We start from the raw sequence: 26,262 nt of genomic DNA, 5'->3' as shown, positions 1-26,262 counted from the left end.
CTCTGTGCGTTCCGGGAGGGGAACTCAGGGGCTGTCGCTGGCGACCTCTCAGCCCAGCACTGAACACAGGGAGGGGGAGTTCCCAGCGTGCGGGGTGGTCTGAACACTGTGCCGATATAGATAGATGGATGGATGGGGAGAGTGTGTCCTGGGATAGACAGGTAGGTGGGGGTGTAGGTAGATAAATAGATAGATCGGGAGGGGTGTGTGTGTTGGGATGGATAGAGGGGGAGGGAGTGTATCGTGATGGATAGATGGGGAGGGGGTGTGTTGGGATGGATAGATGTGGAGGGGGTGTATTGGGCTGCATAGATCTGGAGGGAGGTGTATTGGGCTGGATAGCTGAGGAGGGGGTGTATTGGCCTGGATAGAATGGGAGGGAGGTGTATTGGGATGGATAGATGGGGAGGGGGTGTTTTGGGATGGATAGAGGGGGATGGGGGTATTAGGATGGATAGATCTGGAGGGAGGTGTATCACGATGGATAGATGGGGAGGGGGATGTATCGGGAAGGATAGATGGGGAGGGGGTGTTTCGGGATAGATAGATCTGGAAGGAAGTGTATTGGGATGGATAGGTGGGGAGAGGGTGTATTGGGATGGATAGATGGGGAGGGAGGTGTATTGGAATGGATAGATGGGGAGGGGGTGTATTGGGCTGGATAACTAGCTAGATGTTTCTGGGGATAAATGGACAGGCAGACGGGTGTTTGTGTGGATAGATAGAGAGGTGAGACCGTGTTACAGAACTGAGACCATCTTTGTGCTCCCCTCTACCCTGCTCACCTACCTCTATTCAGGGGATCAGCTTGGGTATCAAAATGGGCAGCCCCTGCTGCCTGGCGCACTTCCTGGTCACCACTGGCAACCCTGGGATACTGCCCGGCTTAAGGGATACGGGGCCTGTCAGCTCTGGGGAGTGGGCTCCCCTGAGGACTCCCAGCCCCCCGCCATTCGGAGCAGGGGACTGAAAGGCTGCCCTCGGAGCAGGAGCAGAGCACAGGGGCATAGGCAGCCAGTGTCCCAGGACAGGCTTGGGAGGTCAGTGGGAGAAGGAGGATAGGCTAGTGGTTAGAGTTAGCCAGGGATTTGGGAGACCTGGGTGCAAATCTCTGCTCAGTAATAGACCTTCCTGTGTGTCCTGGAGCAAGTCACCTGCTCTCTTGGTGCCTCCTTTCCCGCAGCTGTACAATGGGGATAACAGGGCTGCAACGCTGTGGGGCGGGTAAAGCCCGTGAGGTGCTCTCGGGCTTTGGTAGTGAGGGCCTGCAAGCTGGATGTGCACGCCTTGGATCGCACCGGGGACCCAGTGCAGCTGGCAGCTCATGGGCTCTGTGTGTTCCTGGCGCCTGCATCTCTGCCAGCGAAGCCCCCGCTTGAGTTTGGCCCCTGGCAGCTGGCTGCGTTTTGACCAGTTTGGCGCTGAGCTTGTGGAGGGGGCGGGGACAACCAATGTAGACCGTGGCTGTATTGACAGAGAGCTGCCTGTCTGCCATGCTGAGCGCTGCCTCGAGTGTTATCTCCCGCCGCACAGTGAAGGCTCTGCCCACTGAGGGCTGTCCCGGGGGCTGGCACTGGTGCTGTCAGCCCCTGGACGATAAACCTGCTCATTCAGCTTAAAGGGTAAGGAACAATGCAGCGGCAGCACGGCGCAGACAGACAGCAGAGGGCACGGACGTGTCTCCCGGGGCAGAGCGGGAGGGGACGCTCTATTTCACTCTCTCCAGGCAAATGCCACGAGTGCCTCTGCATAGCCGTGCTATGGTGTGAGGATGTGACGCAGCAGGGAGGGGGGAGTGTTGACCTGGGAATGTGCCCTGGGGATGGGAGACCTGAGAGCCTGTCACCTGAGCCAGGAGGGGGTGGTGATGCCTCTGCCCAGGAATGTGAACAGAGGCTGCAGAAGGGAGCCTGCTGGGGGGGTTTAGTTTTTTGTCCACCAACCACAGCCTCAGGTCAGAAGGGCACTGTTCATACAGTTGCTCCAGTACGATTAGGTCAAGCAGGTCCTCTTTAGCTTGGGCCCCAGCTGTCCGCTTGCGGGCATACCCCTGTATTCGGTTGACCAGTTGTAGGTATGTGACCTCAGGCGTTTTATGCTGACTCTGGAACCTTCTCCGGTACACCTCGGGGGTCAGCCCAAACTCACAGAGCAGGGCCTGTTTGAACAGTTCGTAGTCCCCTGCCTCCGCCCCTGTCATTCGGCTGTACACCTCCACGGCTTTGGGGTCCAGTAAGGGGGTGAGGAACTGGAGCCTGTCTGCAGGGTCAACGCTGTGCATCTCACAGGCATTCTCAAAGGCCGTCAGGAAGCTATCTATGTCCTCCCCCTCCTTCCGCTGGGCCAGGAAGCACTTATCAAAGCTCCTTGCAGTCTTGGGTCCCCCTCACTCACCGCAGCCAGGGCCCCTCTGCTCCTCAGCCTGGCCAGCTCCAGTGCATGCTGTCTTTGTTTCTCCTTCTCCTGACGTTCCCTCTCCTTCTCCTCCTGCTCATGCTTACGTTGCCTCTCCTTCTCCTGATGTTCCCGCTCCTTCTCCTCCTGCTCATGCTTACGTTGTTTTTCATGATCCTCCAGCTCCCTCATTTTCATCTCCCTCTCCCATTCCAGCCGCATCCACTCCAGGGATGGGGAGCTCTGCTGGGAGGATCCCCTGCTGGCTGCGGGGTCAAGGTGCCCTCGGTATTCGCTGGGCTTCCCCCAACCCCTCCCCTAGGCATAGGTAGGAAGGGTCTTGGGATGTCCTCGCAGCAGTCTGATCCCTCCCAGCCCGGTCAGGCCCCAGGGCCCACGCTGCATCCACCGGGCGGCTTCCCTCAGGGACAGGGATTGGGTCATCCAAGCGATCCCTCTCCTCCAACTGGGCAATCAGCTGTTCCTTGGTGGACCTCCCAATGCGCAGCCCCCTCTGCCTGCACAGCTCCACCAGGTCGCTCTTAAGGCGTTTAGCGTACATCTCCTTGCTGGCCACTCGCAGGCAGGGCAGCTTTCTACGGTTTCCAGGAAAAACTCCTAGTGTGCCAGTCCTTCTTGAGGTCACCACCTCTTTGCCAGGGTCGAGCTGCAGACTCCTCCGCCCCTGGGACCACTCGCTGCAATCCGCCCGGGGACCCTGTTACTGCAAAAGTCCTTCTCTCTGGTCACACACTCCCAGGCGTTAACCGCCCCCTGAATGCCCCCTTCAGAGGGCATTTCTCTCTTACTGACAGGCACTGCGCCGAGTGCCTTGCAGAGCAGGTCTAAGGTCGCGTTGTCTCACTCCCGAGGCTGCAGTGCAGCACGGCTGTGTGGGGAGGCACCGCGGAGAGCTGGGAAACGACACCAAGAGGTTCGGGGGCTGGGATTCTCCCGATGAGGGATGGTTGCCCCGGCCTGCGGCTCTTGCTGCGCTGAAGATCAGAGCCTGCTGGGAGCAGGTCGAGGGCAGACACTGACCCGGGGCGAGCAGTGCGTGCTGGGAAAGTGCCCGGCTCAGCCCTCAGCTGGCCTCTGTAGTTCACGCATCTCTCTCTGCTGGGCGGCAGAGCAAAGGGAAGAGCACCAAGAGCCATGTGGTAGGACTCCTACACGTGTCAGCTCCTGGAGCGCTGAGGGGGTGTCCGGGCACCCACCTCCACATCTCCCTTAGCAAAGGACAGGGCCTGGGGCTTGGGCGGGGGAGGCAGAGGGTGAGGAGCTTGCCCGGGACAAGGGGTGGAAGGATCAGGTGACCTTTGGGGTTGGAGGTGACCCTGGGGCTGGGTAGCTGAGGGGTGAGCTTGGCAGGGGAGAGAGGTGAAGTTGGGTGTTGCAATGGGGCGCTCAGGAAGTGCAGGGTGTGGGGGAATTGGGGCTGGACAGTCTGGGGGTGCTGAGTTGGGGGAGGGGTAGGAGCGCAGGAGAGACAGTGTGTGACTGCACTGGCATTTCCCCTTTGAAGATCTGGGTTCAAACCCAGCTCAGCATCCCAGTGAAATGCATCTGGCTGTCTCAGCCCAGCTCCAGGAGCCATTTGCCAGCCTCCCTAGGCCACAGGTCTCCCACCTAAGGACAGAGCCCTCGCCCAGTGACAAGGCTTTTTCTAGCCACACGCAAAGGGAAATGCCCCACAGGCCGACATCTCCTCCCAAGCTTCCTTCTCTGGAGCACCCACTGCCCCGTGAATGCCCTGCACAGACCCCCACCAGGACCCGGCCCCTCACTCCGGGCAACAGTCACCCCCATGCAGAGGGGCCTCCGCAGCATGTCCACCCTAGCCTGAGGGGCCGTGGTGCAACACAACCGTTTTGAAAACCTGACCTGTGAGAAAGGTTAAAACAACGGGGCATGTTTGGTCTGGAGAAAAGGAGACTGAGGGGGGACCTGAGACGAGTCTTCAAATATGCCAAGGGGGCTGTTCTGAAAAGAGCAGGGCCCCATTGTTCTCCGTGCCTGCTGACGGGAGGACAAGCAGTAATGGGCTTAATCTGCAGCAAGGGAGAATTAGGTTACGTATTAGGGAAAACTTTCTAACTCTAAGGGCAGTTAAGCTCTGGAACAGGCACCCAAGGGAGGTTGTGGAATCCTACTCGTTGGAGCTTTTCAAGAGCAGGTCGGACAAACCCCTGTCAGGGATGGCCTGGGGTTATTTGGCCCCGCCTCAGCACAGGGAGATGTGCGAGGTGACCTCCCAAGGTCCCTGCCAGCCCCACATTTCTGTGTTTTACCTTTGTTCTGGCTTTACCATGAAAGGGCCGGCGCTATCCCATGATGCTCTGTAGCTGTGGATGCAGCAGGGCTATCGAGCGCTGGCTGCCCTGATGGGAGGCCTTTGCCATCCACAGCCAGAGCGTGAGCAAGGCCCAGGCTTTGGGAGCTACCGCTGGGTTGTAATAAACCACACCCTAAACAGACCTACACGATAGGGTGCCTCCCATAGCCCTTCGCTTGCCAGAATTCCTAGTCAGCTGCTCCCCTGTGTGCAGCCCCAACGCAGTGGTAGAGCAATGGGAAATGCTTGTGATGTGGGAAAAGTGTATTGGATGCTGTCCTGGAGCAGTCCCCTCACGACACAGCGTGCCCGCAGGGCCACGCCGCCCTCGCCTTCCTTTGGCTGCTCCCAAGTCCCATGTCCACAGCAGCGCAGTATCGCAGTATCCCCCTACCTGGGCCCGAGTTATTAAGCCTTAATAAAGCCCACAGGTCCAAACCCTGCCCCGGGTTAAGGGATTCCTCAGCCCTCATGCCTGGGGCTGTGCAATGGGTCAAGCCTGCTTCGCCAGCCCACCAGCTCTGGGTTCCGGCTCTGCTTCGCAGCACCTCCTCTCCAAAGCGGGGTATATCCCGTCCCCAGCGTGTCTGCTGCACCCTTAAACTCCTGTTTCCTTAAAGGGGCCGTGTCATAGACAAGCCCCACCGCTCCTTAAAGGGGCCAGACCACCAGACCATGATGTTAAACGTTATGGGGTAACTCTGCCCCAGTGCAGGCTCTGGCAGCCGGGGGCAGGTGCTCAGTGGAGGGCAAAGCCGAGCCCTATGTGTTTGTGGCCCTTATGGTGGGACTCGGTGCTGAGGTGTGTTCCCAGGTTAGCGCTCAGCTGTCTGCACTCATCACTGCCTGCACGGGGTTGGGAACACACGACGCATCCTAATTCGCAGCCAGAACAAGAGCTCGGGTTCCCTGGGGCACAGACTGTCCAAGGGGAAGGCCCCCCCATGAGCTGCTTATTGGCCCTTCTGCAGCCCATCTGCTCCTCTGTTTTTCAGGCCCTTGAATGTCACCTTAGTCTTCCAGTCCAAGAGCCAGCGGTTCCTGCGGATAGGCTTAGCGGTGCCCCTCTTCAGCACCGTGGCGACCCTCAGGGCAATGGTGGCAGAAGAAGGCAAAATCACCCCCGATCAGGTGAGTCGGGGCCAGACCCTCCCTCCCACTGTCCCAAGCCTGGAGCAGCCAGGTGGCCAGCTATGCCCCCTGCCGAGCGCACTCCTGGCGGCATTGGGGGTGCCCGCTCCGGCCAGGCAGGGCTCACATGGCAAGGAAGGCCCCCCCCCTTTGTCTCAGCCACTCTGGTGCAGGGACTCACTGCGTTGTGCCACAGACGCCAGGTGGCATCGCTGCACCAGCCGGCAGGGTGTGAATGGAACCCCCTGGTGAGTGTGTTTCACAGATGGTATGGGTGTGTTACAACCCTGTCAGCCTGGTCCCAGCTGTAGCAGCTCATGCCTTAGCTCCGGAGACCCCCCGTGGGCACATCCACGTTCACTGCATTGAGCTGCTGTGTGGAGGCCCCTGGCAGCCCTGAGACCCCTTAGTGGTTCTGCAAGCTCAAGGCTCTCCAGATGCAGGAGAGACCGTGGCCACAGGGTGGGTTTCTCCTCAACTCCTGTACGGGAGGGAGACGGGGTCACTGACCATTCCCCTGCGCTGCAGGTGATCCTGGTGGAGCTGTCCCCCAGCGGGTTCCAGCGCTCCTTCCACGACGAGGAGGATCTGAACGCCATCGCGGAGGGCGACAGCATCTATGCCTTCCAGGCCCCGATGCCCTTCACCAGAGGCAGCTCGTCCCGGCTCTCAGGTACCAGACTGCGTTCGGGTTCATTCCTTGCAGGCAGGTGGGAACGTGCACGTGGTAAAAGCCTTGTGAGGCTCTTCTGAGCCTTGGTGGGAGGTTGACTGACTGTAGCTCTGCAGCTTTAATGAGCAGAAATTGATGTGGGATTTACTCCACTCTCCCTGGGACTGAATCCCTGGAGACAGCTCCCCCTGCCCCTCCCAATATGCATCTGTCCCAGCTTCTGGGTGTACCCTGGAAACAAATACGCAGGCTGAGCCCAAACCACTGAGCTGAGGGAATGTCAGGGTACCTCGTCTGATGGCCTATTAGCAACAGATGGCCCCTGTTTAAAGGCACGGGGCATTTTAGACTGAACGCGCGTGGAGCAGAATCTCTCCTGACACAGCCAGACCAGCTGCCCATGAGGGTATCTCACAATGTGTGAGACACAGGGAGGAAGGTGCGGCTACAGCTCTGGGCTGGGATGCAGGAGATCTGAGGTCAGTTCTAGCTCAGTCACAGGCTCCTTGGGGCAGTCACTCAATTTTCTGGGGATAACGATGCTTTCTGGGGATAACAATGCTTAATTCTGGGGGGGCAAGGCCCCCCGTCCTGCGTGTGCAGCGCCCAGCGCAATGGGGCCCTGACCTGCCACATACCCAATGATTTCACCCTGATCTTTAAAGCGCTGCGCTGCCCACTCTCTGTGCTTTGATTTAGGGTGCACTCAGTGCCGGGGGCACAACCGGCTGAGCCCGTGCGATGCAGTGCCGCGGCCTGTTCACAGCTTGCTTGTCCTCGTGGACAAACACCCAACTCCTAATGCTGCCATTTCCCCGCACCCGGCACTGCAGAGTTGCCAGCTGAATGGCCAGGAGCTTAGGGACCATCTCCCTCGCCAGAGGGCAGGGCTAAGGAGCCATGAGGGTCGGGGAACAGGCTCTGTCACCACCTGAGCTGTGTGCCTGCTGCAGGCACAGCCAGAGGACGTCAGCCTCACAGACATCCGAGATGCAGAAGACCTCTCTGGTCATTGGGTCCTGGGGGCCTGGCAGGATTCTGTGTCTGGCCCCTTTCATAGGCCCTGCATTGAGCTCATTCAGAAAGAGGAGGCTATGCCAGTGAATCGTCCCTGGGACAGCCTGATGCACAGCCCCTAGTGCAGCCGTCAGGACGCAGGTGGGTTGCATTTCTCTTGCATTTCTCTGCAGGGAGACCGGACCGCCCTCAGCACCAGCTGCAGGTGTGCAGGTCTGCCCATCCCCTAGGTTTGCAGATGAGAGTTCTAGGACCCAGTGTGAGCCATGCACCCACCCTCCCTTCATCCGAGTCCTCCAACGCTTCCTCTAATAACTCTTTGCACTTCCGTAGCACGGTCTCCCGCACGGTCTCCCACTCAGCCAGTGCCAGGGGCTGCTGTCCTTACCCACCCTGGCCAGCACCCTGCTGGTGCAATGGGGCCCACTAAGCCGCAGGGGATTATCTGGGGAGCAGGGTGCTAGTCAATGGGAGTAAACGCATCCAAATCCCGCCCTGTGTGGGAGGGGCAAGTATCGTTAGCCCTCCCCTGGGAGTCATAGACCCTGACTCCAAAGGGCGCTGTCATTCCAGGTGCAAACAGGGTTTGAAACCTCAAAATGGTTTGCGAAATGGGCGAGTTGTTTTCTGGCCAGCCCGGTGAACCTGCCTCTCCTGGGTGGAGGTGCCCAGCCGGGCCGGAGTGCGCGGGGGCAGGGAGAAGAACCGGAGCAACCGAGCGGCGTGCCCAGATTGCCTACGGAGCTGCAGAGGCAGCAGCCTGCTTAATGCTGCTCTGAGAGGTGCTGCCCCCCTGGGTGTCAATGCACCTGGACCCGCCAGTTTGCTCAGAGCCGCATCCGTCCACTCGGGGACTAAGGAGACACCAAAAGGCTCTGGCTTAAATTCTGGCCTCAGTTATGCCCATGCAGCTCTGCTGGCAGGGAAGGGGGTGCACTGGGGTGGGCTGAGGAGAGAACTGGGCCCCTAACATTCCCTAACAGCAGCTCTTCAGAAGGCCAGACTGACACCTGCCACAGAGCTAACTTCATGGTGCCCAGAGGTAAAGCAGTATCCCTCCAGCACAGCACCAGCTTCAGGGGAATCCTGGGGGCGGAGGCCACTGCCCATCACGCTGTTCCTGACCCAGCTTCACCCCTCCAGCTAACGATAATGGGAGTTTCAAAGGAAAGCGTCACGTACGATGTCCTAGTATCATGCTCATTGGCAAGGCTTGTGCTGGTAATCGGACCCCAGGACTCCCCTTAATGGTGACTTAATTAGAGGCCAGCTGGTGTTCAGTAAACGTTAGCCTAAGTACACATGGCATCTGGGCAGGGTGTGTGGAATGTCTCCTCATGCAGATGCCACCCGCGTTCTGATTAGCTGCCACCAGGGCTAATGCAGCTGCTTGGTGCCGGAATGAGCCGCGCTGCCGCTTGGAGCGGGCCGTGGGCATCCTGGGGCTGATGAAGTAAGAACCGACCCAACCATGGCACCAAATGAAATTTGATTGTTTGAAGTTCAGAAAACACCCCCCGCCCCAATTCTGTTTCACTTTCACTGCCCTCTGCATGTCCTACGTGTGCCTGGAAACACATGATCCAAAACTCGGCAAGAAAGGAGCAGCTCGCAGTGCTGCCCAGAAGCAGGACGCTTGTAAAATCTCCACAGGGAATGTGTTCAATTTTCCAGATTTCCGGGGAACAGGTGGCAGCCAGACTCCTGATTGTTTCTCCAGGCTCCATCCCCAGGCATGGGAGGTTCCCGTACCCCAGGCAGGGTGCTTTGAGATCCCCTCCTTGGGCCTGGGCTGAGCCTGAGTCCAAGCAGAGGGCACCTAACATAAGTGGAAGTTGCTGTCCTAGAGAATGTTCCCTGAGTACTTGCCGCAGGCAAAGGCCTGAACAAAGCAATTCCTGCAGCAGCCCCATCAATAATAGATGTAGCCTAATGGAGCTTGTTGGTCTAATTCTTCCTTCCCCGGCAGCCCCCTGGGGAGCAGTGTTTTCAGGTTCCCCAGGAAAGTGCCAAGCGTGTTTCAGAACCGTATAAGGCACATGTGCAGCTGCATCAGGGCACGGCGTCTCTGGCACCAGGCCTGGGCTGAGAAGGGAAATCTCCCTCCTGGAGCTAACGCCGAGGAGTGTAAAAATACCAGAGCTCCTTCTCCGGCCAAGGATGACACAGCCTGGGGCCGGTGAACAAGGCGGCCTGGGGGACATGGCTTTGCATCCTTTCATGTCACGCAGCATTAACTGCTGAGCTGATTCTCTTCAAGCGGAGCGCTGGTGAGGTCTGAGACACGATGAGCAATCGGGCCCTTCCCTTGTTAGGGAGCTCAGCCCTGCAGCAGAAAGCACCAGATCATGGATCCAGGATAGCTGCAGGGCTTCATCTTTCCTGATAGCCTTTTTTAGAGGCCCCTCACTGTGCTATCTGGACACCTCATGTGCATTTATAGAGCCCCTCCTCCACACCATGAGGTGGGGCGGGTGGGGGGGGAGGAGGGTATCAGAGCCCCGTTTCACAGACAGGGAACTGAGGCCCAGGGGATGTGCCCAAGGTCGCCCGAGGCAGAGCTAGGAATTAGAACCCAGATCTCCTGAGGTCCCTCTCTGGCAGGCTTACTGGGCCTGTCCGAGGAGTGACAACAGGCGAATAGCATGGGGAGGCAGGAGAAGCTGGACTCTGCCCAAGCCAAGGCTGTGGGGAAGGAGGCCTGTTTCTCTCCCCAGGTTCTCAGCCAGCACGAGGCAGCCTGGAGTCCGGTCTGCTCCCTGCAGTACAAGAGCAGGACATGTCCCCCTGGCAGTGTGGCCGGTCTGTGGTGGGGAGATGCCCCCCAGGGCTGATGACTCGGGAGCAGTCCTGATATGGCCCCTCCCCAGGCTGGGACGTTGGACCAGAGTGCGGAGCTGCCACCACAGCCTGCCCCCCGCTGAGCTGCGGGGGGTGGGCAGTAAGTGGGCAGGCATCAGCAGCACCCGGCCCTGCCACGGCCCCTCTCCCTGGGGGTCTGCTCTTCTCCTGTGTGGGCCTCAGACACGCGGAACCCGCCATCCGGCCATGACGTCCCCAGCACGCTGGAGAGGGACTTGGTGCCCCTGCCAGTTGGTGGCAGGCGGGAGCTGCTGGTGGTTCTTTGCTCTGGCAGCAGCTGGGGGCACTTCCCAGTCACACCTGTTTGTCCCCTTCCCTTTGCAGTTTGGCCCAGTTGGGCAGCTCCTTCAGCAGCCTGGCCTCCAGGGGTCTGAGCCCTCCCAGCTCTCGCTGCAGCTGGGCATGGCCCAGGGATTGGTGCCAGGTTTCCCCTCCCTTTCATCCCAGGGCAGTGCTGGTCAGAAATAGCCCTCAGGTGGGCCAGGCAGCTGCGAGGAGGAACGGCCGTGGCTGGTGCTGGGAGGTGGGAGCTGAGACCATCTGTTCCTTTGACGGGCTCTTACCTAGGCTTATGCCTCACTTGAAGGCTGTTGCCATCTATCACGTCCCTCCCAGGTGCGTGCGGATGAGCCCGCCACTGAAAATAGCTGCAGGACGAGTGGTGGTAGGGGCAGTGAGGCTCCATCACTGTTCTGGCCTGTTATTAAGATCTATAACCCGGCAATCGCAGCATGAGGCCGCTGGGAAATAGACTTTTCTCCTGCAGCCCAGCCTTCCCTTCCCGGCCAGCTGCGTTCCTCGCCCCGGGCACCAAGATCCTGGCAGTGAGGCACCCAGCTGGGGGAAGGCAGCCATGGGGCACGTCCCCTGCAAGCCCCAGTTCTTGTTTTTAAGCTCTTTGGACTTGATTCTGCTCCCATGAGTGATCTCCAACTACTGTGGGCAGGGAAGAGAGCCCCCACAGACCCCCAAGGCTGTCCCAGCCCTGGGCTCCCTTCACACAGCTCTGCCATGCCCCTCACTCCCGCCCCACAGGCCCCGTAGCTATCCCAGCCCTGGGCTCCCCTCACACAGCTCTGCCGATGCCCCGCACTCCCGACCAATAGCCCCAGCTACTATCCCAGTCCTGGACTCACTCACTCACCCACAGCTCTGCTGGGACCCCTCAATCCCCATCTGCAACCCTTTGCTATTTCCGCCCTGGGCTCCCCCTGCCCAGCAATGCTGGTGCTCCTCAATCCTGATCCGCGGCCTTCACGGCTATTCCAGGGGCATGCATTAGCACACGTACATGCTGTAAGGGGTGCTATAAACGTTCCCAGGATGAAATGCCCGATACCTACAACTTCCTTGGCTTGAATTCCAGGCTGTGGAGACAAATGGCTCAGTAAGGCAAATGCAGGAAGACATCCTGCTTCCCTGGGGCCCTACCTGGATCCCAATCCCGGGGAACCCTCCTAGCGAGGCCTTTCAGCGAGGCACTGGCTGCCGGGGAGCTGCGGGTGGGTGTTCCTGTGGTGTGCAGTGCTCAGCTGAGGGCCATTTGAACTGGGCGGGGTGTTCTGGTTCATTGCCTGTTGTCCTGTGCTGTTAAACAGCTGCCATGTGGCAGGCCAGAAGGAGCTGCATTTCAGCAGTGCGGGAAGCAATTACTGGGTTTGTGAGGTCACGGTATACATTAATACTCAGCACTTATCAAGGCCACAGATCTCACAGTGGGAAAGTATCGTTATTCCCATTTTACAGCGGGGGAAACTGAGGCACAAAGCAGGCAAGTGACTTGTCCAAGGTCCCATGGCCGGGCTGTGGATAGAACATGACTCCCTGTGTGGCACCTCTGCTGTGAGTGGGGCAGCTCGGGTGAGTAAGGCTTACAGGATCACGTCCGGTTTTCTCCAGGCTGGCTTTACGGGAACAAGCTTGGAGCTGCAGGGGCTTCTCAAAGTGGAGGCAAAACGTGGAGCAAAGCAACCTGCTCTGGAGGAGACTGAGGCGGAGACAGAGAACAGCCCGGCACCGAGGGCCCAGGGGCCTCGCTGAATTAACTGAGCTTTGGCGCAACCTCTCAGTGCTCTGCGCAATTCTGACAGCCTGACCGTGCCAGCGCATGGGTCAGTAGACGGCATTTCAAGGTACAAGGCTTAGCGTGGATTGTCCCCAAGGCAGCAGCTTCTCCTGGCTCTTGATTGATATCCATAAATATTTAATGTCCAGAAGTTATGCATCAAGCCGTGATGCTGAAAGCTAGGCTCTGGCCGCTATGTGATCCTGGCATTCCCCAGCCTCAGCAACCGGGGCTGCCTCGGCCTCTGCAAAGCCCCTCAGTACCAGGACCGGAAGGGCACCAGATAGACCGGCCGGCTCTGTGGAAATGGAAACATTGCGCTGGGTGTTAAACGTGTCGGAGCGTCTCCCCAAACGAGTTTGTTTCATATTCTGGTGCAGAGGCACATTGTCCCGAGTGACGTTTGGCCGGCGAGGAGTGGGGCAGGACGAGCAGGGTGGGGTTTGTGATTGGCAGGGTGATTGGGAAGGATGAGTCGGTTGGTGGTGGCAGGGGAAACCCAAGTGCAATGCACGTGCTGGACCGTTTACCTGACAACTCTGCCGATGCCCCTCGCTCCTGACCTGCAGTCCTCCTGCTATTCCAGCTCTGGGCTCCCTAACTTCAAGTGCTGCCTGTGAGCACAAATCCTAACCCCGCTGCCCCCCGTCCCACCTTCAGTCCTGGGCTCCCCTCCCACCCAGCCAATACCTCTCAACACTGCAGAGATTTCTTGGACAGCCCAGAATGTGTCCCGTCATCGCCCCTTCAGAAATGAGCCCGTGCCACCAGGGGCCTTCCCCAGTAAGGGGCTGCCCGGACCCTGGCTAGGGAATGGAGCATGCCTGGCCCCTCTTGCTTTGCCAGTACCCCTCAGCCCAGGCCTGGCTCTGCTTCTGTCTGCTGTGCTCTGTGGCACATCAGGGACGGGGACAGATCTGCACAAAGGACCTGGTTGAAGTGACTGGATTAATTTCCCTCGAGGGCTGGTTTCTCCTCATCCGGTGCAGGGAGGAATCATCATAATTCTAAGGGCTGGCCTGGAGCCCTGGGGCCTGAGGGATGCTTCCCCTCAAGGGTGGGCTTGTCTGTTCCCTTGGTGTGTCTGACAGGGGGGCAGCTGCACGCTGCAGGCAGGGCTCCTGAAGCAGCTGGGCTGGTGCAGAAGGATGCTTGAGAGCACAAGCCCACCCTGGCCAGCCCCCACCCTCTCCCCATGTGCACCCGTCAGGGCAGCCTGCCCCGTGTTGCCCAGGCCCCTGCCTGCTGCCCAGCTGGAGCGACTCTGGGCCTGGATCTTCCACAAGCGAGGGGCATTCAGCCCTCACAGCAGGTCCTCTGGGTGAATAATGATCATTGTTAGTAGCAGTCGGGTGTAAGGCGACAGCTCCTGGAACCATCCAGCAGCTCTTCTCAGCAGCCAGATGTTGATCGCTTCCGTTCGTCCCCGACATCAGGGGAAGCCAAGCTCCAAATCCCATCACGTCTAGCCTGGCAAGGGGCAGCTGTGCACATCTGGAGATGGGGTCTGGAGCACACATCTGGCCCAGTAGGATCCAGTGGCCCTGTCTGTGTGGCACGTGGTTGGGATGGGGCCGGAGAGTGCAGTGCAGGGAGCAGAGACAGGCCCCAGAGCCGGGCCCGGGAGGTCTCTACGGCCATTTCACCCTAAACACGTAGGTCAGTGTCGGGCTGTAGCCTCTGCCGGCTGGATCGCGGGGTTCCAGGTAAAACAGTGGAGGGGATGAGGAGTGAGTGGGAGAGGGGCAGCACTGGCTGCAGGGAAATGCAGCCCCAACTTTCCACACATCTCTGCGGTTGCTGCACCTCAGTCCGACCTTGCAGCTCCACCCCACCGTTCTCATTTAGTCCTCTCACCGAACAGCTCTGCCAGGGTCCCTGAGTCCTGCACCGCTGTGCAGCCCCCTTGCTCCCCAGTCTGCCCACACCCTGCTTTGTCAATGCGCCGTACTCCAACACTGCGGCAGCTGTTCCAGCCCTGGGCACCTCCCGTGTCGCCTGCCAAGCACGCCCAAGTGCTGTGCAGCAACCCCTCCCTTAGGGACTTGAATCGAGGGCTCGGCCCATTGTGACTTGGCAACCGAGGTGGTGTCTGGAGATGAGAGCCTGGTGCACTGACCCGCTGTACCCCTCTAGGCCCCACACTCCCCCACCCCCCCGTGCTGTGCCCGTGCCCTGTTGGCTCGAGTACATTGGTGTTACTCTTCCCTACAGCTCGTTTCTTGCTTTGCCAGATCCGCCAGGGCTCCATCTGAGTTCCTCAGAGTGTGATCAGTGCTCGGTTCTTGTAACAGTTCCCGTGTCAAGGGGCTCGACCACAGGTTTGCGAAGCAGAGGAGGGGCTGGTTGTAGCTGGAAGCCGTCCGAGCAGTGCCTGGTTCAGATGCATTGGCCTTTTGGACTCTGCCTGCTGGCAGATCTCAAGGCAGCGCTCGGCTGGCCTGGTGGGGGCAGCGGCAGGGCAGGGACTTGTCGGTGGGATTGGAAGGGGGACTGTCACTCAAGGGCAGAATGGAGCAGGGAGGGGATAAAATGTGGACCCTGGAGAAAGCAGCAGCCCAGGAAGGTTTGCACCAGCGCATCTGGCTCTTCGGGGGAGGCGCCAGGGGCGTGACGGTATCAGAGTGTGGGGGGGGAGCAGGTGGCATCCAGTCTCCTGTTCTCTGCCAGGGCTGTGTGTGCACCCAGGGCTTCATTCTGCCTAGCATCACTCGGCCGAGTGTCACCCTGTGGCATGTGATTCAGGGGGGTTGGCATTCGGGTGACACCCAGGATGGGCCAGCTGGGTTCTTGTGACTGTCCCTGCTCTCCCCCATCCCCGCCAGCCCCCAAAGTCCTTGTGTTCTGTGCCCACCAGAGGAGAGCTGATTGCCTGCTGCTGAGTGCAAAAGGGGCAGTGGGCGAACCACGCGGTTAAACCACTGACCACTCCCACCCCGGCCATGGTCAGTCCCCACTGTGGTTTCTAGTTTGTGGGGAGTGGCTCTGCAGGGGGAAGGGGGAAAGAACAGCAAAGAGCCCAGGAAGGAGACAAATTCTGCGTGGCTAAAACTCCACCTGCACTGATCAGACATCAGAACCGGAGCTAGTCTCACGCTTCAGGTGCCAGGCTGTTGGGTGGTGGGGGGTGAAACCTCAGGCTGGCAGGAAATCTGGTTCCGCAGCCTCCGCCTGTGTAATTCTGGGCGATGCGGCGTGTGGCCAGATAAGCCTGACAGTGATTAATTACCTCTCCGTGCTAACTGAGAGTCCTGACATGGGAAAGCGTCAGAGGAGATGGAGCGTACGGCACTGGGAGCTGGGGCACGTGGCAGCCCAGCTGCACGGAGAATCTCCTGCTCTCTCCCAACCATACGGAGACTGGTTAATTGCCCAGCCCGGATTGTAAGAAGGTCGGGAGATGGCAGGTACTCCGTGGGCTGGGGCATGCCCTTCTTGCCAGCCGCGCACCCTGCAAATGGATCAATGCTCAGCCCGGGACTCCTTCTGATTCCTCCTGCCCGCGGTGGTGCAGGAAAGTAGTCTTACTCAGTGGATTTACCCGTCAGGGCAGGAGGAGATGTACAGGCCCTAAGCTGGTCACTGATGCCCTTGGGGGTGCCCATGCCTCACAGACTGGTGAGGAGCAGGGGAGCCTAGCGCACAGCCAGGCCTGGTGGACCGGATCTCCCCAGCTTGCAGTCTTGGCAGAGGGAGGAGGAGCCACCGATGGGGTCCTGAGGCATGCGGCCTGCCTGAGACAGCATGTCATTGGCCCTCCATGGTCACCAGCCTGCCAGGAGTTCACTGCCCCACTCTCTTTGGGGTAACAAGTTGGTAACTGTCCCCTGCTCAGTGCTTCCATACGTGCCCCCTGCAGCGTGCGATGCTGGAGCCCTGGCTCGGGGATTCATTCTCTGCCCTCTTGCTCTTGTATTTCTCCTCTACAGGCTGCCCCCTCAGCCTTCCATCTTCCCCCAACTCCTCTGATCCCGAAGGCCAGCGACTGCCCCATGCCGGGGCCATGTCCTCGGAGTTCTTGCACCATGGTGGAGGCGGAAGAGTGCTGCTTCTCCTCTGCAACACAGCAGGGACGGGGCTGCAAGCTGCCAGGTATGTCGCTTTGCCTCCATTATATGCTGGGGGATGTGCCTATCATGCAGTTCGGTGCACGCATTGTGCAGCCGGGAGTGCAAACCGGAGGGTGCAATTGCAAATGCATTATGGTTCAACGTGCACTTGCCCAAATCCACACGGAGAAGCTCCTGCTGGCTTCTCCGGGATCCATTGTGTTACCGCGCTGGGTGGCTCATGGCACCTGTCTCCTTGGGATGGAGCAGGCAAGCCATGGCCGAGTCTCTGAATCTCTTGTCTAGTGGTTAGAGCACTGTCCTGGGGCTCCGGAGACCTGGGGGGTGGGGGGGGTTTATTCCTGGCTCTGCCACTGGCCTACTGGGTGGCCTTGGGTAAGTCACTTCACCGCTCTGTGCCTCAGTTTCCCCCTCTGTAATATGGGGATAATGCTACTGGCCTCCTTTGAGAGCGGCTGCTGACAATCATTATATAAGAGCTAGCTGCTGGGGTTGTTGTTGTTATAATTATGATTATTAACGAAGCACCAGAAATGGTAGGTGCTTGATTGAACCTCTTGGGTCCGCAGAACTGATCTTGAAATCTTGTGCCAGTGAGCCCACTCCCTTTTGTCAGAGCCACTCCCCCCGCTTCTTGCACTTAAGCTGTTGCCCCGTGTAGCCCCCGTGGCTGGGCTGGGCTGGGCTGAGCTGCCAGTGCTGACAGGCAGGGGAAGCAGAGCAGACAGGCTGCCTGCATGGGACAAGGAGCCTGGCTCAGGACAGGAACCACAGACTGCCCGAGGCCCTGGGCAGCAGGAGAGCATGCCAGGCCCTGGATGGTGGGACTGCAGACCGGGAATGGGGGTCAGCATTGCCAGTCATTGCAGCTGGGACTTGTCTGGGGGGTGGAGGGCCAGATCAGTCTGATCGCCAAAGAAGAGAGTGGGGAAACTGAGGCAGAGCTGCTGCAATACTCTATCTGGCCATGAGGGGGCTCTGTGCCCCCCTCACTCTGGGACAAGGACTCCGTCCCAGCCTCTCCTCCTCCAACAACATAAAGCCATTTACCGAGTACCTTGTCTGATCCCTCTGCTCCCTGTTCTCCTGGGCCCAGCCACGCTGGGGCTCTGTTCTCCTCTCTCCATGCGCAGGGGGAGGGATGCTCACAGATGCCGCCGGTTCAGGACCCTGCCTGGCCTCTCAATCCTCCTTCCAAAGACAGCTTGGAGGAAGGAAGCCGCGGCCCCCTCCCACTCTCCAGGGGGCAGAGCTGTCGCTGAGAGCCCATCTGAGCTCTCGGAGGGCCGTGCCAGTCACAGGGCATCTCAGTCTCTCCCTGCCCGGGCCGGGGGTGGGGTTGTCAGGGTCTGTGTATGGGGGGAGGGCTGGAGGAAAAGTCACAGGCCCCCCCTGCCTCCACATCTCTGAGACGATGCCACATTGGCCGTCTCGTGGGGCATCGCTCCCTGGAACGGCCCAGCACCAGAGTGGGGCAGAGGGCACAGGAGTGCAGCAGGGCACTCAGAGGGCAGACAGGCAGCAGCCCACATCTCACTGGGGATCCTTCCCGCCCCTTGTCGGCGGCTGTGGGTCGGGAATGTTAATGCCATTGGCAGCACTCGTCCAGCCCCTTCAGCAGAGCGTCCCCACGGGCCCTGGGCCTCGCACCGGCGGGAGGTCGGCCAGCTGTCCGCGTAGGGAAGGAAACCGAGTCAGGGAGGGCTGGAGCCATGTGCACGAGGTCCCACAAGCGGCCTGTGGCGGAGCTGGGCTGCAGCCCAGGCCTCGTCTGTCCAGTGTTGAGCGTTAACTTTCCCGCTGGCAGGGACGAGGGGAGCCCGGTGCTTCCCCAGCGCTTTTCACAGCCTGCATTTCAGTGTTGCTTTGCCTGACCTCCGCAGGGGCCCTGTGTCCCAGAGGGCTGTATGGTAGGTCAGCATGGCCCCTGGCTAGCTGGGGTCGTGCCAGCAGCAAGCTGCTCGTCGGATGCCCCAGGGGCCGGTGGCCGTTGTGGCAGCTGGAGCCATACAGCCGAGGAGGCTCAGTGTAATAGCTCCCATGCCAATGCCTCTGGCACCCCGACACAGGCCCCGCAGAGCTGGGAGCCACATGCTGGGGTCACAGATGTGACACACTGACCATGCCCACCCTGAGCCGGTGCCTTCCCAGCAGCTATGGCAGGCGTGTGAGGTGAACGCGGTGGGTACAGCCCTGGCCATGTGCCGTCGGGGCTGTCCTGTCACAGATCACCCGCTGGAGGAGCTGATGGGCATTGCATGTGTGCGTGTTGGGGGGAGGACTGGATTGTCCTTCCTTGGGTCTCTTCTCTGTTTCATGCACCTGCTGGGCCCAATTTGCCCTGGGCGTAAGCATGGTGCCCCCAGCTGGCTTTCTTGGGTGGGAGCCAGCTCCTGGCAGGGCTGAACTGGCAGGCTGAACTGGAGCCAGGAGGTGTATGAATCCGTGGGGGTCCAGGAGTTTGTTTCTCCCGTGGCTGGGTTACTCCTTCTCTCACTCTTGCTCTGAACTTTCTGGGACTCTGGTTTTGCTCTGTCCTCTTCGTTGACTCTGCACCCGGCTGGGACTTTATCCCAGCATCGGGTGTGTCTCCTCTCGTGTGCTGTGGCTGTTGTGTGGTACTCCCTCAGCCCATGTGTCAGGATAAAGGGCAGAGGGAATTGTAGGCACGTGTCTGCTTTTTCCTTGCTGCTCCTGCAGTGCGGGCTGCCTTTTCGGATGCAGCCTGGATTTGCTGACAAACTTTAGTTATTTATTGGTTTATTTTGATGGCTGAAATGTGTAAACCAGGGGTGGGCAAATTTTTTGGCCTGAGGGCCACATCTGGGAATAGAAATTGTATGGCGGGCCATGAATGCTCACAAAATTGGGATTGGGGTGCGGAAGGGGGTAAGGGCTCTGGTTGGGGGTGCGGGCTCCAGAGTGGGGCCAGAAATGAGGAGTTCAGGGTGCAGAAGGGGGCTCCAGGCTGGGGCAGGGGAGTGGGGTGTGGGTAGGGGGGTTGAGGGCTCCAGCTGGGGGGCCATGCGGCTGCTTCCGGGAGCCATGTGGAGCGGCCCCTTACCTTGCTCCTCGGCTGGAGCTCTGGAGCAGGGCCATGAGGCTGCTTCCAGGAGCCACGTGGAGCCCCCAACCCTGCTCCTCGGCTGGAGTGCCGAAGCAGAGCAAGCCCCAGACCCAGCTTCCCTGTGGGAGCTCGAGGGCCGAATTAAAACAGCTGGCGAGCCAGATCTGGTCCACTGGCCGTTTTTTGCCCACCACGGTGTAAACGATTGAAGAATGCTCCAGAATTGGGATTTGTCTGGGTTGGATGAGTGTTATTTTAATAACCACACCTAGCTCTTGCTTAGCCCTCTACAGCTGTAAGTGCTGTACAGAGGAGAGTAAGTATCGCTAAGCCCATTTTATGGATGGGGGAACTGAGGCACAGACTGGGGCGTGATTTGCACGGGATCGTGCAGTAAGTCATGGCTGGGAATTAGACCGAAGAGTCCTGCATCCTACCCACGTGGCTGTGCTGCCTTCTCAGAGAACTTAGCCTGACTCACAATCGCCCATGTTTTAGGAAAGTCCACAATTTGTGACCGACCCCAGCCCTTAGAAGGGGTTGAACCAAAACCCAGGATCCGAAGTCTACAGCTCAACGCCGTATCTGTGTTCCAGCGAGCTGTTCTGGGCCCTTTCTTGCGTGTCAGATACATAGCGTGAGTGTCAATAAAGAGACAATAGTGAGTCTGGTCAGTTAGAACGAGTGTTTTCGGTGGGTGTTCCTGGCTGCTCTGGGAGTAGAGTGACATGCACGGCCAGGCATGTGCAGAGGAGTGATGGAGAGACAGAGGCAGGTATGGTATATACAGCTACTGGGGTGCGTCTGTCCGGAGACACAAACAGAAGCATGGGTTTTGTGTAGCTCTGGCAATATCAGCCCCCCCACACCTTCTCCCATGCCTGCTCGTCTGAGCTGGGACTTCCCTGGGAACAACGCAGGAAGCAGAGCTCTGTAACTGTTGTGACTCCTGTGGACTGTACCTTGAATTATTCCCCAAGGACACTGCTGGGACAGGCACCCATTTTGTGTTCAGCTGCGTGCAGAGCATGCCAGAGGAGATGCACACAGCATGCTTTCTGATGCGCTCTGTCCTCCCTTGGTTTGCTTTCCCCTTAATGGAAACTCAGAGTCGTTCTGGCAACAGGCAGCTATTTGCTCGTCGCTCAGGCAGGATCCTTGTAAACGGCCTCTCTGGATTGCCAGCGCCAGCAGCTCCCACAAGAACAGTCTCAATGCTTCTGCTCCAGGTTGCACCTGGAAATGGGAAACCTGGAGGACTGTGGGCATAAGCGAGAGCTGAACTGATCAATGGGGCCTCAGGCAAGGTTGGGTTTGAGCCCTGGGCCAGGTTCTCCTCAGCTCCTGTCTGACCCACCCCTCTTTGCCCATCCTGAGTCTGGCAGGCAGGTGAGAAGCAACATTGCCCAAAGTCCAAGCTGGGAGCTTGGCTACTCAGTGGGTCAGTCAGTGATGTAGTAGGGGTGGGGGCCATAGCGCCTGCCCCATCGATGCCTCCCTGTGCTGGCTGTGAACGTCACCAGGAAAGATTTCTTAGCACCAAAAATGGCCCAGCAACGAAAACATGATCTAGCAGAGAATGGTCTCCTGACCCTTCCCATCTCCAGCAGCCAGGATCCTACCCTGGCATCCTCCTGTTAGGGGCTGCCAGCTCTCCAGACACGTTAGCAATACCCCTGACTTTCAGAGGCCTCTCATGCACGCACAGACTCCTCCATTGATTCACGTCGTGTCATTGCACCCACCCCATGCTGGGTGGGGTCTGCGAACACAGCGTTCGGTCCCCGGGGCCAGGCCGAGTGCAGGGGTTTGGATCCATTGGTTGGTTCCCTGCTCGATGGAGAACACAGTGGCTCAGTTCGGAACAGGCCTCTGCCTCCCCCTTCCTGAGCCCGGGCCGAGCCAGCTCGACATCTCTGGAAAGGCAGGCGCCGGAACAAGTGGGCAATGAAGCAGAAGCTGGGGCTTGTTGGAAGTGATTTTCTTTCTGTGGCTTGGCCCAGCAGCTGGGCTCTCATTAAGTCCGGAGAAAGCAGGCATTCTGGCGTGCTAATTGCTTCCTCTGGATGGGGCAGGGCTCCAGGGAGGGGAAGAGAAGGTGGTGCTGCTCCTGGAATCCCTGTGCTGGGTCTTCTGGCCAAGCTGGGCCATTCGGCCCCTGGTGACGCTAAGCCCGGCCCATATTTCTTTTCCTTTCAAGCTGGTTCTCGGGCCGAGGGGGGGAGCGGCTCAGCGTGCCCTGCTAGGAGCTCTGACACAGACCGCTGGCTGGCGGGCCGCCATCAGCTGGTAATGAATTCGCATTTCACATCACAAATCCCATTAAATACCGTTCTCTGTGTGCTCGAAGCAGCTAGTAAAACATTATCGCCTGGGAAATGGCTTGTCATGCACTGCGCTTTATAGAGTGCAATTGAGTGGGAAGCACTTACACTTCACCCAGACGGGCCCAGCGTGGGTGTGAGCCCTGCTGTCCCAGCAGCCGTGGCCAGGCGAGCCACTTCCTACCCACTCCGGCCTCATCCCGGGGCTCATCTCCTCTTGGCTGCTGCGCTGCGCTCGTGCACCCTAGGCAGCATAGCTCAGCACTTGCTGAAGTCCCCAGCGAGGCAGAGCAGCGGCCCCATGAGGCCGGGTAACCTCCCTCAGGGCGTGAATGGTGCCGAATGCTTTAAAAAAAAGTGCAAGAAACTCCCCAGTGGATGGCTGTGGGAACCCCAGAAATGCCCTATTTTTGCCACCTTGTCTTGAATGTTGCAACGATCGCCAAGTAATGGGTGGTTTTCAGAAGGTAGTGGATGGATGGATGGATGGAACGAATGGATGGAACAAAATAACAGGTGCCCGGACTCCTGGGTTCCATTTCAGGATCTTCCATTGACTCCTTGTGTGCCTGCTCTCGCTCTGTCTGCATTTATCCCGCTGACAAATGGAGGCAGTAATTTAGGGTACCCAGTGCTGTGCTCTGACTGCTAGGCAGTGCTTCCTCTCTGCATGGCTGTGTGCTTTGGGGCTCCCTTAGAATCATAGAATCATAGAATATCAGGGTTGGAAGGGACCTCAGGAGGTCATCTAGTCCAACCCCCTGCTCAAAGCAGGACCAATCCCCAACTAAATCATCCCAGCCAGGGCTTTGTCTTCTCCCTTCTCCCAGACCAGCTAGAGCCCCTAGGATGTATCCTAGCACACTGGGGGCTTTCACCCCTGAACAGGAGAGGGGATGGCCAGAGACGCCTGAGAGGCTCAGCGAGGGGTGGTTGCCCATTAAGGAGATGGCTCCTGCCCGGATTGGCCAGTGATTCCTTTTCTAGCGCTGTCTCCAACCTGCTGTCTGTGGCTTTCCAGGTTTGGCCCCCCACTGCTGACGAGAGAAGACAGAGCCATCTCATGGGAGCAGCTCCAGCAGAGTATCCTCAGCAAGATGCGCTACCTGATGAGGAGCGAGGCTCAGGTGCAGGTCAGTCCATTGCCCTGCTTTGGGTGTGTTGATGCCAGACGGGACGGGGAGAGGGTGGGACCTGCTCACATCTGGGCACTGCCTGAGCTAGTGGCTAAGGAGCAGTGCCCACCAGAAGCTCCCGGCATGCTGTAGGGAAAGGGAACCTGCCTGGGGAGAAGCGTTCCCAACCCCCTTCTAATGAATCTCCTGCATTTCGATCCCAACGCTCCTCTCCAACGTGTCACTAGGGAGGAGTTTGACTCGCCAGGCCGGATGCTGTTCTTACGTCGGTGTAAATCCGGAGGAACCCATTGGTAGCAGGAGAGTTTCTCTAGACTTACACAGGTGGAGATTCATGGATTCCAGAGCCAGAAGGGACCATCGTGATCCATCTAGTCTGGCCCCCTGTGTCACAAAGGCCATGGGACCGCCCCAAATAATTCCCAGAGCAGAACTTTTAGAAAAACATCCGCTCTTGAGTGCAAAATAGTCAGGGATGGAGACTCCACCCTGACCCTTGGTAAATTGTTCCAACGGGTAATTGCTCTCACCATTACAAATGTGGCCATGCGGCTCTCAGAGGGTACACTGCCATTGTGCATGCGTGCAATAGATAAAACAACCAAAGAGCAGGTGCCATTAGCCCTAACTCCCCCGATCCTTCGCACCAGTTTCTAAGCCTGTTTTCACAGCCCAAGAGCTTTCTGTGGGAGCTGAAATTTTCCATTCTTGCTGATCGTTTGGGCAAAGTTCCTCGGCCGTGTCTATGTTCTGGGCGAGTGGGGGCTGGGAATGGGAGAGGTTATTTTCTCATATAGAAAAAAAAATTGCAAGCACACTTCCTGGCACAGGGTTGCAGTTCCAGCCGCTGAGGTTTGCAGCATGAAGCCCAGCACACGTGGCTGTCCTGAGCACCAGAACCCTTACACGGTTGGAAATCACAACAGTCAGGCTCGATTTAACAAAGATGGGGCTGGTTGAAAGTTGCACACTGAGCATGTGCAATAGAAAATTTCCAGGAGCCTGATTTGCTGCCGCCGATGTTGTCATTTCTGGCGGTGCAAAGGGAGTGGAAGAGGCCAGCCAATGAGCATGGCACGATGGATGTGGCAACACGAGGCAGTGGAGAATCAGGTCCAATGCATCTCTGTGTGCAGCCAGCTAAGTACGTGTTCATTGATTCAAGGAATTTAGAAGTTGAAGGAGCAAGGAATTAACAGCCAAAGTCGCTCTGCAGCTCCACACAGTGAGTACCTGCATGGCAAGAAGTTTAGAAACCCCACTGGTGGATGCTGTAAGGCCCACAAGCTGAATAGTGACGTAGTAAGAAGCGCTCCTCCCAGTTTGTCTGTCCTGTCTATTCAGACCAGAAACCCTTTGGGCCAAAGGCTGTCTCTTGCTGTGGGTCTGTACAGTGCCGAGAACAACGGGACCCTGATCTGGCCTTGCACCACCATAGTAATTGGTTTCCCAAATCTTAGAGCTGGTGAGCGCTTCCATAATTATCCCCCTTTACACAGAGGGAACGTCCCAATCCAGCCACCCCGCTTGTGAGAGCTGCATCCCAGCAGAACCGGGTGCGGTGGGAGCTGAAACCAGGGGGAAATCGCCTGATTTCCTATTTCTTTACAGACTCGCGGTAGGTTTGCTTGGAACATTTTGCTGACAATCACTGACATGTTGAACACATGTTCCGGGTTCTGAGCAACCCTGGTGCCTGAATTTATGGTGTAGTGCAGGACAATCTTTGCAGCCCCAGTGTGAAATCAGACTACACCAGGCAATTCTGGCTGAGTTTTGCTCTGAGAATTACGGGGGGTGGGGGGGGGGTAACCTGAAATTCAGCGCTTACAAACGGCAGAAAAGGACCTGAGGATTACAGTGGATGAGAAGCTGGATATGAGACAACAGTGTGCCCTTGTTCCCAAGAAGGCTAATGGCATATTGGGCTGCATTAGTAGGAGCATTGCCAGCAGATCGAGGGATGTGATTATTCCCCTCTGTTCGGCACTGGTGAGGCCACATCTGGAGTATTGCGTCCAGTTTTGGGCCCCCCACTACAGAAAGGATGTGGATACATTGGAAAGAGTCCAGCGAATGGCAACAAAAATGATTAGGGGGCTGGGGCACATGACTTCTGAGGAGAGGCTGAGGGAACTGGGCTCATTTAGTCTGCAGAAGAGAAGAGTGAGGGGGGATTTGATAGCAGCCTTCAACTACCTGAAGGTGGGTTCCAAAGAGGATGGAGCTAGGCTGTTCTCAGTGATAGCAGAGGACAGAACAAGGAGCAATGGTCTCAAGTTGCAGTGTGAGGAGGTGTAGGTAGGATATTAGGAAAAACTATTTCACTAGGAGGGTAGTGAAGCACTGGAATGGGTTACCTAGGGAAGTGACTTCCACCCACATCTACTCCCCTGGCTTGTGAAATAGGAAGTGCGACATTACGTGCCGTGTAAGTTTTTATTAGCTGTGGAAACGCAGACACAATCTCTAAGGTGGCTGTGGCTAGATTATAAACTTTTGATCTATTTATTAAAGCATTAGAAACCCGCCCCCGGGGGGAAAGATGAATTTTAAATGTTACATTAATTTTTGTGCCTGTTAATCTCCTTTCATATTTGTTCCAAGTGGATAGCATTTTAATTAAATTATAGCTTATTAAATCATCATCAGAACCCAGGAGGGACCCAACATTACATTCCTGTGCAAAATGAAGATTGATTATTGCATCCAACTCCAAAGTGGCCTGTAGATGCTTTGCTGAGTTTATTCCCAATATGAAGAGGTCTGGGGAAGAGCTCAGATGAAAATCTCTAAATCCAACTTTGGGCCTTTTGATCTGGGTAGTTTTTGAAGTTGGACTTGTCATAATGGTTTTATTTCCCCACAAGCAAGCAGGAGACCTTTCCAGATCCATGCCCCAGAGCTAGCAAAGGGAGCCTTGACTTATTCCTTTGGCTTTGTACACACTGGACTGGAACCCTGGGCTGCTAGGGCAGAAAGGCAAAAGTGCTATAAGCCACAATCTGCACAGGTGCCGTTTGAAAGCAGGGTACACTGGACTGGTACAAATCACGGCACTGATGGAGCTCCCCCCTCAGGGCAGGGCTGGATGTCATGCAGATAAAACAGCTCAGCCGGGTCTTCTCCACAGCTCCCCCCCACTCCCCACAGCGCTAGCACTGCTGAGCTCTGCCCCCTGAGGGTGC

The 26,262-nt window shown here is 57.9% G+C and overlaps 1 protein-coding gene across 1 annotated transcript in view; it reads left to right on the top strand.

The window, feature by feature from the left end:
- The window catches only part of USP43 (ubiquitin specific peptidase 43), a 176,290-nt gene that overhangs the window by 107,382 nt on the left and 42,646 nt on the right, over nt 1-26,262 (top strand). The window contains exons 5-8 of the mRNA XM_074971087.1: nt 5,725-5,860; nt 6,389-6,533; nt 16,407-16,569; nt 22,960-23,071. Of these exons, the coding sequence (XP_074827188.1) occupies nt 5,725-5,860; nt 6,389-6,533; nt 16,407-16,569; nt 22,960-23,071 (556 nt within the window). The remainder of the gene's footprint in view (nt 1-5,724; nt 5,861-6,388; nt 6,534-16,406; nt 16,570-22,959; nt 23,072-26,262) is intronic.

Source organism: Natator depressus, chromosome 14 (assembly GCF_965152275.1).
Source record: "Natator depressus isolate rNatDep1 chromosome 14, rNatDep2.hap1, whole genome shotgun sequence".
Lineage (NCBI taxonomy): Eukaryota > Metazoa > Chordata > Testudines > Cheloniidae > Natator > Natator depressus.
This window is presented reverse-complemented; position numbering and strand designations above follow the sequence as displayed.